Genomic DNA, 14,265 nt, shown 5'->3' with positions numbered 1-14,265 from the left:
ATTGATTAGAAAGTAATGTTCCCATTTTTTGCTGATGACACAAAATTATGTAGCATTATTAAAACTCAGCAGGATAGTGACATATTACAGAATGGTTCTGACAAAATGGCAACATAAGCAGTTAAATGGTAGATGAAATGGAATGTTAATACATTTTAAGATAATAATTCTAAACCATGATAGTAGCTACCTATTCATTATATAGGATATAGCTGGGGAAAACAGAGCTGTAGAAGGAAATGCTAAGGCCAAGAAACAGCTGCAAAAAAAACAAATACAACTATGGGATAGTTACATATAGTTACATATAGTTACATAGTAGGTGAGGTTGAAAAAAGACACAAGTCCATCAAGTCCAACCTATGTGTGTGATTATGTGTCAGTATTACATTGTATATCCCTGTATGCTGCGGTCATTCAGGTGATTATCTAATAGTTTCTTGAAGCTATCAATGCTCCCCGCTGAGACCACCGCCTGTGGAAGGGAATTCCACATCCTTGCCGCTCTTACAGTAAAGAACCCTCTACGTAGTTTAAGGTTAAACCTCTTTTCTTCTAATTGTAATGAGTGGCCACGAGTCTTATTAAACTCTCTTCTGCGAAAAAGTTTTTTCCCTATTGTGGGGTCACCAGTACAGTATTTGTAAATTGAAATCATATCCCCTCTCAAGCGTCTCTTCTCCAGAAAGAATAAGTTCAGTGCTCGCAACCTTTCCTCATAACTAAGATCCTCCAGACCCTTTATTAGCTTTGTTGCCCTTCGTACTCGCTCCATTTCCAGTACATCCTTCCTGACAGAACTGGACAGCATACTCCAGGTGCGGCCGGACCAGAGTCTTGTAGAGCGGGAGAATTATCGTTTTATCTCTGGAGTTGATCCCCCTTTTAATGCATGCCAATATTCTGTTTGCTTTGTTAGAAGCAGCTTGGCATTGCATGCCATTGCTGAGCCTATCATCTACTAGGACCCCCAGGTCCTTTTCCATCCTAGATTCCCCCAGAGGTTCTCCCCCTAGTGTATAGATTGCATTCATATTTTTGCCACCCAAATGCATTATTTTACATTTTTCTACATTGAACCTCATTTGCCATGTAGTCGCCCACCTCATTAATTTGTTCAGGTCTTTTTGCAAGGTTTCCACATCCTGCGGAGAAGTTATTGCCCTGCTTAGCTTAGTATAGTCTGCAAATACAGAGATTGAACTGTTTATCCCATCCTCCAGGTCGTTTATGAACAAATTAAATAGGATTGGTCCCAGCACAGAACCCTGGGGAACCCCACTACCCACCCCTGACCATTCTGAGTACTCCCCATTTATCACCACCCTCTGAACTCGCCCTTGTAGCCAGTTTTCAATTCATGTCCTCACCCTATGTTTCATGCCAATGGACCCTATTTTGTACAGTAAACGTTTATGGGGAACTGTGTCAAACGCTTTTGCAAAATCCAGATACACCACGTCTACGGGCCTTCCTTTATCTAGATGGCAACTCACCTCCTCATAGAAGGTTAATAGATTGGTTTGGCAAGAACGATTCTTCATGAATCCATGCTGATTACTGCTAATGATACCGTTCTTATTACTAAAATCTTGTATACAGTCCCTTATCATCCCCTCCAAGAGTTTACATACTATTGATGTTAGGCTAACTGATCTGTAATTCCCAGGGATGTATTTTGGGCCATTTTTAAATATTGGTGCTACATTGGCTTTTCTCCAATCAGCTGGTACCATTCCATTCAGTAGACTATCTGTAAAAATTAGGAACAATCACTTGACTGAGTTCCCTAAGTACCCTCGGATGCAAGCCATCTGGTCCCGGTGATTTATTAATGTTAAGTTTCTCAAGTCTAATTTTAATTCTGTCCTCTGTTAACCATGGAGGTGCTTCCTGTGTTGTGTCATGAGGATAAACACTGCAGTTTTGGTTACTGAAGCCCCCCGATTCACTCGTGAAGACTGAGGAGAAGAATAAATTCAATACCTTAGCCATCTCCCCATCCTTTGTAACCAGATGTCCTTCCTCATTCTTTATGGGGCCAATATGGTCTGTCCTCCCTTTTTTACTGTTTACATACTTAAAGAATTTCTTGGGATTTTTTTTGCTCTCCTCCGCTATGTGTCTTTCATGTTCTATCTTAGCCGTCCTAATTGCACCCTTACATTTCTTGTTGCATTCTTTATAAAGTCTGAATGCTGAGGATGATCCCTCAACCTTGTATTTTTTGAAGGCCTTCTCCTTTGCTTTTATATGCATTTTTACATTGAAGTTAAGCCATCCATGATTTTTGTTCGCTCTTTTAAATTTATTACCCAATGGGATACTTTGGCTAATGCCCTTATTTAATATGCTCTTAAAGCAAACCCATCTCTCCTCCGTATTCTTTGTTCCTAATATTTTATCCCAATTTATGCCTTTTAGCAAGGTTTGTAGTTTAGGGAAGTTGGCTCTTTTGAAATTCAGTGTCTTTGTATTCCCTTTATGTTTCCTATTTGTGTGATTTATACTGAAACTAATTGACCTGTGATCGCTGTTACCTAAATTGCCCCGTATTTCCACATTCGTGATCAGGTCTGTATTGTTAGTAATCAGTAGATCCAGTAATGTTTTATTTCTAGTTGGTGCGTCTACCATCTGACCCATAAAATTGTCCTGCAAGACATTAAGGAACTGGCGAGCCTTAAATCAATGTGCGGTTCCCTTCGCCCAGTCTATGTCTGGATAATTAAAATCCCCCATTATGATAACACTTCCCATCCTTGCTGCTAATCCAATTTGTGATAGGAGATCCGTCTCCACTTCCTCCCTCAGGTTAGGGGGCCTATAGCATACTCCCAGTATTATTTTCCCCTTAGCTTCATCCCTTTGGAGCTCTACCCATAAGGATTCCACCTCCTCTCTAGCTCCCTCAGTGATGTCATCTCTCACATTCACTTGTACATTATTCTTGATATATAGGCATACCCCTCCCCCTTTTTTACCCTCTCTATCCTTGCGGTATAGGGTATACCCTTGAATGTTTGCCAGCCAATCATGAGAGCTGTTGAACCAGGTCTCTGAAATTCCCACAAAATCCAAATCCTCCTCGTACAACAGTATCTCTAGTTCACCCATCTTGTCCGCCATGCTCCTGGCATTGGTGAACATGCCACATAGTTTAGACCGGTCACATATTGTCCTCGTATTGGGTGTTTCGAGATTGCAACTAGGACTTGCTACTATACTTACCTTGTGTTTTTGTGCTTTGGTTAACCTACCACTAATGCCCCCAATATTACCCTCTGGAATATCTTCCGCGCTGGCTATCTCTGTCTCTGGACCCTCCCCCCCATCGCCTAGTTTAAAAACCCCTCTAACTTTTTGGCCATCTTCATTCCCAGCAGATCTGCACCCTCCTCATTTAGGTGCAGTCCGTTCCTTCTATAGTACCGGTTACCGACTGAGAAGTCGGCCCAGTCCTCCAGGAACCCAAACCCCTCCTTACTACCCCAGCTCTTCAGCCACTTGTTTACTTCCCTAATCTCCCTATGCCTTTCTGGTGTGGCTCGATGTACCGGTAGTATTCCTGAGAATACTACCTTGGAGGTCCTTTTCCTCAATTTAGCTCCTAAGTTCCTAAAATCGTTCTTTAGGACACTCCATCTGCCTCTGACTTTGTCATTGGTGCCAACGTGCACCATGACAGCCGGGTCTTCCCCAGCCCCTCCCAGTAATCTGTCCACAAGATCCGTGATGTGCCGAACCCGAGCGCCCGGTAGACAACATGCTGTTCGGTGCTTCAGGTCTTGGTTACAGATTGCCCTCTCTGTCCTTCTAAGAATTGAGTACCCTACCACCAGAATCTGACTTTCCTTTCCCTTTGCTGCCCCCCCACTCTCACTGGAAGAGTTCTTCCCCCGGCAGCTAGGAGAGTCCCTCAGCTCCAGCAGTGCTGGTCCCTGACTGGTTTCACCAATGTCACTCAATGGAGCGTACTTATTGGGATGCTCCAGTCCTGGATCGGCCTCCCTGGCACTTCCCCCTCTACCCCTCCTGACTGTCACCCATCTACTCTTTGCTAGTGCCTGCACCTCTTTGTCTCCACCCGCCTCTGTGCTGGCCCCTGCTGGCACCTGCCGTGTACGTTCCTGGCTCTCCTTTAGTATGGAGGGACTTCTCAGTGCTGACAGTTGCTTCCCTAGATTCAGAACCTGGGCTTCCAGGGAAACAATGTGCTTACATTTTGCACAGCAGTTTTTGCCCTCGATCGGATGATCAAGGAACGCATACATGCAGCAAGATGTACAAAGAGTTGCCTCTCCACACCCGCCGGGCATCGTACCTATTAAATTTAGTGAGGATTTGGGGATTTTACCCTGTCCAAATTACCTAACAGCTAGCTTCCTGGCACTAATACTCAAGACAATACACAGGTACACAACAAGACAATACACAGGTACTCACAGACACAGATGTATGAAAAGGATGATAAAAAATGTGATTTAAGTATCCATAGTGATAAATATATTATTATGTAAATATTTTGACTTGATTACATTGAAAAAGTGCTTTTTGTTCATACTGGTCACAGTTGCCTCTTGGCCAATTCTGTTGAAAGGTTCTACAACAGGGGTGCTCAACCTTTTGAAGAGCGAGGGCCACTTAAGCGATTCGATAACTGGTTGCAGGCCAAAATGAAATGAAATGGTTCAGAATTTAGAATGTATTTATTTTGAAAAGCATAATGAACATTTTCCTCCTACAGCCGCTGAATGCCGTCGGGAGGGAGAGGAGGAGAAGCTGGTTTTTAGCAGTTGCAGAAGGAAAATGGAGGGGATCGGTTTCTGTATTAGCTGACCCTTCTGTCCAAGTGTAAAACAGAATGTGACAGGTAGACTGCACAGGCCCCCTGGAGAATTGGGAGGGGTCACCATTGCAACTCCTGACGATACACCAGTGGTTGGGGGGTGTAGAAAAAAAACACGTTTCAACTATGGGGTATTAGCCACATTAAACCACAAATGTAAATGAGCTCTTACTATCCTGAGCCCCCTATAAGGCTGCTTTCTTAGTGGTGCGCTGCAGTTTACCCGTACTTTGCTGTGGGTTAGCTGCGCTTTGCCATTGACTTCTATTATATCTTGTGGGTGCGGTACACTTTCTGATCATGCACCAAAATTCCTGCATTCAGGAGTTTTGGAGCACTTTTAGAAAGCTTACCAAACCCTCAGGATATGATAGTGTGCTTCCTGGTTTGAGGTTGAGGGCCTCACCAGAAGGCTTCAAGGGCCACATGTGGTTGAGCACCCCGGTTCTACCAGATAGATTTTTTTTCTTTTTTAAACATTGTTAACTATGCAACCAAAAATAAGGAACAGAGATGAATAAGTAATTCACTCTGGCATTTTAATCTACCACTCCTACAATGGTTTCTGAATGGTTTAATACATTTTAGATGGTAACATTTTTTTTTTAATCTTCCTCCCATAAGAAAAAAAACATGCAGCTCAGCTAACCAGGCATATGGTATAGTACCCCTGTAACTATAGGACCTCAAGTGTGTGTTGTCCCCTGCAATGCTAATATCTGCCTGTATATCCTTTAACATTTAGCAGATGCTACAGGAAGACCCAAAGGTTTGTCACCAGCCTAGTGCTAATGGACACTGGGCCTTTCTGTTCATCCAGTGCACAGGTTGGTGGTGGTAGACATCTGGGAAAATGGGGAATTAGGCAACAAGATCCTCTTTAAAGTGTTTCCTAGCAATTAATTTAATCATTAACAGGACACACAATCGGAATTTCGGCCCGCAAAAGACCGTGAGAGTTTTCCATCGGAAAATGCGACCGTGTGTATGCTCCATCAGACTTTTGTTGGCCGAATTCCAGCCAGCAAAAGATTGAGAGCATGTTCTCAATTTTTCAGTCGGAAAAAGTTCCTATCCAAAAATGTGATCGTCTGTGGCAATTCCGATGCGCAGAATTCCTACGCATGCTTGGAAACAATTCGATGCATGCTCGGAAGCATTGAACTTCATTTTCTCGGATCGTCGTAGTGTTGTACGTCACCGCGTTCTTGACGGTCTTAGGTTCAGCAAACTTTTGTGTGACCGTGTGTATGCAAGGCAAACTTGAGCGGAATCCCGTCGGAAAAGCCATCATATCTTTTTCCGATGAGAAGTCCGATCGTGTGTAAGTGGCATAAGTGATGTTTTGCCTTGTCTTCCTGATGCTCAATGTGCAAGGCTCAGCCAGCAAAGCTAAATATGCCACAGGCCGCATACAGAATGCTGTCAGAAGTTGTGTGCTCCACGGGGCCTCGCGTTGGGCACCAGGTTTATGGGATGCCTATAGAAGAGAGACAAAAATGCAGACTTTGAGGCAGAGACACAATGATAACCTCTGAGATAATATAAAAAGGTATGCAAAGTAAAAGCTTTTAGTGCTTCAAAGTTACTAATGACTTTTTAATGTGAAAAAATACCCTCTAAAGTGAACATTTTGATGAGAAAATTGTACTAGGATAAACTAATGAACTTCTACAGCTTAAGGAACTGAAAAAAGAGAAGCCAAGAAAAAACAGCTTCCCCTTGCTAATTAATTCAATTTATGCTGCTAAGTAATTCAAATTATTTTTCACTTGTACGATCTCAAGTAAACCTAGTCTAAATTTTCAGTTGCTATGGTTTGCAATCATTACATAGTAAGTACTTTTTAACAATTTTTGTAAGTCCTAAAGTGTTACTAAACTCACAACAGTAAAATCCATCTGTATATGCAGTAAAGCATGCTTGTTATACTCACTGTGGAAGCTAAGGGGTTAATACTCCACATTGAGTAAAAAGGCTATTTGATCCTGCCTCTGATCCTCCCCTTCTTTTACTCTCCCCAATACATCTGCTTATAGAACAGAGCCTTGAGGCACTCTGCACGTGCTCAGTTTGGTGTGTATTGCTAGAATTTTTTTTTTTTTTGGAGGGTGCATGTGAACAGCACAGGGCCAATCAGCACTGTCCAGACAGAGGGTCAGGAGTCATGCAGCCTCATAGGACAGTCAGAGGAGAATGAAAACTCCTCCTACAAGCTTTAACCAGTGCTCGGCTGAACACTGATAGAAGTCACCAGACTGCTATATACTGCTGATAAGAAAATGTACTTTTTATTGTACTATTTATATTTACTAAAATAATTGCATTTCCATGTTCTGTGTACTGTGGGAGACCAGATATAGTGAATGTAGGGTTCAATGGGTTTAGTAACCCTTTAATTATGGAACTTGTGCTTTCCATGTTCAAGCAGGTAGGTATGCTTGGTAACATATGACATTAAACATATGATAAGATGAAGCTGATTAATTGTTATGGGCCCACAATGTTCTTAGAGTCACTTGTGAAGTTTAACATAACAAAATGCAGAGGGATTCATTATTCAGGATACGTGAACCAAGGTCCGGTGGTATATATTTTTTTGGGGGGGCAATCCGTCTGACATTATGGGCTTGCAAATGAACATAAATTGACATGCTAGTTTCTATTTATTAGGCTTGTTGGTTTTACATAGCGTTACTATGATGATGAGTATCTTTATTTTAGCCATGTGGCTGTACATTTCAAACCTAATTGGACTTAAAGCGGATGTAAACCCTCACATAAACCCAGTGAAATGAACTGCCTCAGATGATACACAGGGATGAAACAAATCTCCCTACATAAGTTTTACATGTATATCTGCTGTCTGCAGCTTGCTATAATCTTTAGAAAGTGCTCATCATGTTAGATTTTTTTCTTCCTGTTCAGCAGTGGGAGTGAAGTCTTTGCATACACTGCGTGACAGCTGATTGGAGGAAAGGCACACACCCCCACTCCACATAGGCAGAGGAAGGAAGGAATGTGCAGAGCTGTGCTGTGAATAGTCCATCTCTCTGCTAATCTATTTATAGCACCCACCCGACACAAATTTCAGGCTGGTTTTATCTCGCTTGTCAGAGAACTTGTCAGAAGTTATTATGCTGATAACAGAAGAATGGAGCAGCAGAAAGACTGTGGACTCAGGGCTTTGGAGAGAGATAAGAAAACACTACAGATATATGTGCTTAGGTCAAATTTCATGAATCGGGTTAACATCCACTTTAACTGAACATAATTGTCACATTTATGTAAATAATATAGTAAATAATTTACTAACTTGTTGTGTTAGCTTTGTGAATTGAGCCTATTGCCCTAGAGCAGGGGTGCTCAACTCGCGCCCCTCCAGCTGCTGCGGAACTACAAGTCCCATGAGGCATTACAAGGTTGACAGTTGCAAGCATGACTCCCAAAGCAGAGTCATGATGGAACTTGTAGCTCCACAACAGCTGGATGGCCACAGGTTGAGCACCCATGCACTAGAGTAAACCACTCTGTACTTTTAAGAGGCTAAGTGGCCGAGCCAGCTGCCAGTCCAGGCATCTAGGTGGATCACAACCATATGGTTGGGATCTTTTCAGAGCCTGGACCAACCCTGTGAGGTCAGCTGACAGCAAGCTTTAGCCCACTGTCAGCTGAAAATGGGTACAGGAGTGCAGAATGAACTGCACTCCTGTGATTCCCAGGAGGGCTATAGCCAAAATAGCTTCTGCTATACTTCTCCTTTAAAGAATATGTAAACCCAACATTTCTTATTACTGATATCTGCCTGCTATACCATGTATTATATGAAAAAGTATCCTGTTCTGTTTGCATTGCTTCCTTTGTGGGAAATCCATATTCCTGCCAGTCCCTCTGCTTTCCATTCAAAAAACTGACCACACTAATCAGGAAAGCACACTTCTCTAGCTATGCTGAGAACTCAGGAAACACCATTGTCTTGCTGTTTCTTCTCCCCCTCTGAGCTATTCATTCAGCTAAGAACAGAGGGTATCTGATCACTTATAATTAAAAAAGGGAAAAAATGTATGTGATGTATATATGATGTTTTTTATATGCGTGCACAAATATTTACCTTTTCATTTCTATTTTAAACCAAATGGATTGTTTTACAAGGTGAGGGTTTACATATACTTTAAGAGAAGCATGCCCCTTATCCAAAGAAACTTCAAAGAAATTTAAGTACTATAGGCATGAGCAAACCTGGAAAAGGTTTTTAAACTTTTGGATATCCCCAAATCCACAGTAAGATGAATTGTCCACAAATGCACTGGGTGTCTTCCAAAGACCACAGCAACAGAGCGGCATGCAATAACGAAGGAGGGGAAAATGAATTAGGATAATAGTAAAGAGTCTTCAGAAATCTCCTTTAAGTTGCCAAAGTATGTGTTTGTCCACTATGGGAATAACACTGACCGAGTGATGATGATCATGAATGACACCATAGTGTCAAATGTTTCAAAAAAACTGTATGTTTCTGAAATTTAAATATTCCTAAATTCTCCTGAAAAAAATATTCTGTGGATAGATGATCTGTTACACTAAGAATGCACTATAGACTAATAACAAAACCCCATACCAACTATGAAGCATAATAGATGGAATTTTTATGGTTTGTAAATTCTATATTGCCTCAGGTCAAAAAAAGGCCAAGAAAAAAATCCAAGGAAAATTTCAAGCTCCACTTACTGACTTAAAATTCCAAGCTTCACTCAGCCTGCAAATAACCAAATTGACCTTATCTAATAGTATATGATAATAACAGGGGTTTATTCTGCATGCATTTACAAAAACATGCGTAAGCTACAGACCCCGGCAAGGCACCCTGTTACCTGTAGTCACTACCTCTGACTGGTCGCAGGCTGGTCGGTAAGTGGAACTTCGAATTTTCCTTGGATTTTTCCTTGGCCTTTGACACATGTTGCAATCCAATGTTCTTTGCTGCAAAGGCCAGTTATAGGAGTTATAGGAGGGGCAGTGGCTAACTTTTTGTACTGTTGATATATTGGTCACATGCCTTTGCAGCCATAGTGCTATGTGCTAGGTGTTGAGTGTGCCCATGTACCTTTAAGGAGGGGTGGCCTCCCTCCAGCCCATCTGCCCTCTATATATCCATCAGAAGGCATGTGCTTCCACTGTGGAGCCTCAGAGGTAGTGACTACAGGTAACAGGGTGCCTTGCCAAGGCCTGTAGTTTACACATTTATTTGCAAATGTGTGCAGACTAAACCCCTGTTTTTAACGCATACTGTTAGACAAGACAATTCGGTTGGTAGCAGGCTGGTTGGTAAGTAGAGCTTGGATTTTTCCTTATGCCGCGTACACACGATCGGATTTTCCAACGGGAAATGTTGGGTATGAGCCTGTTGGCGGTAAGTCCGACCGTGTGTATGCTCTATCGGACATTTGTTGTCAGACTTTACGCCAACAAATGTTGGCCAGCATGCTCTCAAATTTTCCACCAACAAATGTGTGTTGTCAGACTTTCCGATCATATGTACACAAGTCCATCGGACAAAAGCCCAAAGTACAAACACGCATGCTTGGAATCAAGGACGAGCCGGAAGCGCTCGGTCTTGTAAAACTAGCGTTCTGAATCGAGATATCACGTATGTCTTGCACATCACTACGTTCGTAATTGTTGGACAACATTTGTTTGACCGTGTGTATACAAGACAAGTTGGAGCCAATACCCTTCAAACAAAATTCCACATTTTTTTTTGTCGGAAAGTTCGATCGTGCGTATGAGGCTTTAGCCTTTTTTTGAGATATGTTGCCCTCCAATGCTCCTTGCTGCAAAGGCCAGTTATAGGTGGGGGTAGTGGCTAACATTTTGTATATTGCCTCAGGACCTGGACTGCTTGGCTTCATAGAGTGAACAGTGAATTTAAAACAATAGGAAAATTTGCAGGGGAGTGTCACAGTAGAAATATTTTTATTTCCGGGATGGTCCTAGACTTAACCCTAACCCAAATAAAATGCTGTGGCATGCCCAGGAGCCAGTTGTTTAAACAAGAAATCCCAGAAATGGCAGCAAACTGACACACTTTTGTAGGGATGAATTGCGAACGATTGATCAGCATTAATGCTGCTTGAGGTTCAACAAGTTACCAAATACATAGCTTTACTTATTTTTTTCCAGCATGGACTATGTATATTTAAACAACATGGTCAGTAGGGAAGACAGGTAGGTAGACAGGAGAAAGGACAGTTGCATTAGGTTTAGTTTAGGCAGATTATGTTTATAATTTTTACTTTGTTGAAGGTCAGACCCTGGATTAGGAACCATTCATTTTGTTTCTTATATATTTTAGGGGTTTTGATGGAGAGATCTCTGTTCTTGAATCTCCAGGCCTGTTTGACTGCCATGGACATTATGAAAGGGTTGCACTCTTTAAACATCTTGTTAGAATTTTAATTTATTTTATGTCATGTAGAATACAACAGAAGGAATGGGAATATGAAGGGTATGGTGGGCAACCCAAAACTCCATGGTGATGGCAAATAGACCCAAAAACTATGGTAGAGAGATTCAACTTTTGAAATTCCCATAAGATATAAGAAACCACCAGGTTACCCAACCCACCAAACTCTACCTATACCATATGCATTGCTTTTGGATGGACTTACCTTTTAAAGACTCTGCAAGGATATTTTTCTAGTGTACACTGGTGGATTTAAAATGTTAAGATACAACTGTTATATGCCTATGTTGATGTCTTTTTTTTCTTTTTCTTTCTTCTTCTTTGATCTGGAACTGTGCGTGCAGATTGGTACAGGAGGGGTAGCTCATCCATGCAGTTTGATGATGGTATGTGTGGGAAGCTAGGAACTGAAGTTCAGATTCCACTTTTCTGCTTTCCTGGTGATGTACATTCAAGCACATTTTTGTTCCCATGCAGAACATTATCCCTGCAGCATTTTCACACAGTTTTAGCAGATATTCCTACTTAATAAAATCTTAGAGCCAAATAAAAGTAGGATTATGTATATATAGAATGTTATTTGAGATGCACTGCATGAGACTAACAAACTAATGCTTCTATCCGTGCAGAAAGAGACAAAAAGTTAAAAAGGTTGTACAGACAAAACATTTAAAAAAATAGGTTTGACTTTTCATTAGTGTCTTCTAATGAGTTTTCTTCCTTAAGCTACCCATACACTCATTAACTGGAATTATTTTCTGGCAGTCTGACCTCTGGAAACCCAAGCTGGAATAAGGAGGGTAATCTAGGGGCAATCTAAGAGCAGGCTGGTGTGGTCTATTGCAGACCAATAGGTAAAAAAGAGAACATGCCAATAAGGCGTGTGGTGTTGTATATGTATCCCTCTGAAGATGTTCATTAGTTTGTAATTGATGTTTGCATTGGTATTGAATTAAAAATAGAAGAAAAAAAAAATTTCCTTTTCAAAATTTACTGGTCACTTGTTTACCCCCCTACAACTAACCTTAATATCAAAACTGAGCACACAATGTGCCAACCAATACCAAATACACTATATTACCAAAAGTATTGAGACACCTGCTTTTACACGCACATGAACTTTAATGGCATCCCAGTCTTAGTCTGTAGGGTTCAATATTGAGTTGGCCCACCCTTTGCAGCTATAACAGCTTCAACTCTTCTGGGAAGGTGTCCACAAGGTTTAGGAGTGTGTCTATTAGAACGTTTGACCATTCTGTGCAGGCCAGTCAAGTTCCTCCACCCCAAACTCGCTCATCCATGTCTTTATGGACCTTGCTTTGTGCACTGGTGCACAGTCATGTTAGAACAGGAAGGGGCCATCCCCAAACTGTACCCACAAAGTGGGGAGCATGAAATTGTCCAAAATGTCTTGGCATGCTGACACCTTAAGAGTTCCCTTCACTGGAACTAAGGGGCAAACCCTAACCCCTGCAAAACAACCCCACGCCATAATCCCCCTCCACCAAATGATTTGGACCAGTGCACAAAGCAAGGTTCATATAGACATGGATGAGCGAGTTTGGGGTGGAGGAACTTGACTGGACTGCACAGAGTCCTGGCCTCAACCCGATAGAACACCTTTTGGGATGAATTAGAGTGGAGACTGCGAGCCAGGCCTTCTCTCCAACATCAGTGCCTGGCCTCACAAATGCACTTCTGGAAGAATGGTCAAACATTCCCATAGACACACTCCTAAACCTTTGTTGACAGCCTTCCCAGAAGAGTTGAAGCTGTTATAGCTGCAAAGGGTGGGCCAACACAATATTGAACCCTACGGACTAAGACTGGGATGCCATTAAAGTTCACGTGCGTGTAAAGGCAGGCCTCTTGGTATAATACTCTTGGTATTATAGTGTATTTTACAATCCATTGCTGAAGAATGCATCACATAAAACCTGGGGAATGTTACTTCCTGGTCCCAGAAATGGTGTTGCTTTGTAATGCTCTCAATACATCCCACAATGCAGTGGTGACATCTCTCAATAGGTTGTTGATATAATGTAAAATTTATGGAATTTATGGAATGTGTACAATCTTTTCTAATTTTGAGTTTTTTTGTAATTCTAGCAGTGGTGTCAAAATTGTTGTATATAAAAAAAAATAAAAAATATATAATACATTAATACTACTACTACTTCTACTACTACTAATACTACTACTGATGCCACTACTACTACTAATACTACTACTACTAATAATATAAATAATAATAATAATAATAATAATATAATAAATAAAAAATAATAATAAAAAACAATTCTGCATACACAGTCTACAGCTGTAGTAACAAATACGATATTTATAATAAAATAATACTTTTAAAAGGGAATGTTTATAAAATATGTAAACACTTTGATGTGTTTGCTATAAATATGTACATATCAGGAGGGAAAGATCAGTGAGGAATACCAAGAGGTGCTTGGTAGATCTCGGTAGAAGGAGAAGATAATTTGGTTTGGCAGTAATCTGTTATAGGAATTATTTATAATAAATTAATACTTTAAAAAGGAATATTTATAAAATATGTAAACACTTTGAAGTGTTAGCCATAAATATGCACAGTACAGTAGGGATAGATCAGTAAGGAATACCAAGAGGTGCATGGTAGATCTCAGTAGAAGAGGAAGATAATTTGGTTTTACAATAATCTGTACTGCTTTAGTCTATATTCCTTTGAGAGAGTAAATCCATGCATGTCACTTTATCTCACTCCTAGGAGCACTATCATGTTTTCATGAGCTGCAAAGCCAAATTTAACTTTCAATATAAAAAAAAAAAAAAAAAAAAATTTGCATATTTTATCTGTATATGCATGACCCTTATAAAAGCAAATGAGTACACTTTAGGAATGTACATCATAATACAGGGTCCTAAGCAGTAAAAATATTCAATGGCCTATTATTTTCGGCCATTT

The 14,265-nt window shown here is 40.9% G+C and overlaps 1 protein-coding gene across 8 annotated transcripts in view; it reads left to right on the top strand.

The window, feature by feature from the left end:
- NTRK3 (neurotrophic receptor tyrosine kinase 3) overlaps positions 1-14,265 on the top strand; it is a 1,063,191-nt gene that overhangs the window by 806,737 nt on the left and 242,189 nt on the right. For 2 of the 8 annotated variants that reach the window (XM_073618429.1, XM_073618427.1), the window contains one exon: positions 11,654-11,695. The exons of the other annotated variants lie outside the window; for them this stretch is intronic. In XM_073618429.1, coding sequence (XP_073474530.1) covers positions 11,654-11,695 — 42 coding nt within the window. The remainder of the gene's footprint in view (positions 1-11,653; positions 11,696-14,265) is intronic. 8 annotated transcript variants of the gene reach the window in all.

This window comes from Aquarana catesbeiana, linkage group LG03 (genome assembly GCF_042186555.1).
Source record: "Aquarana catesbeiana isolate 2022-GZ linkage group LG03, ASM4218655v1, whole genome shotgun sequence".
NCBI lineage: Eukaryota > Metazoa > Chordata > Amphibia > Anura > Ranidae > Aquarana > Aquarana catesbeiana.
This window is presented reverse-complemented; position numbering and strand designations above follow the sequence as displayed.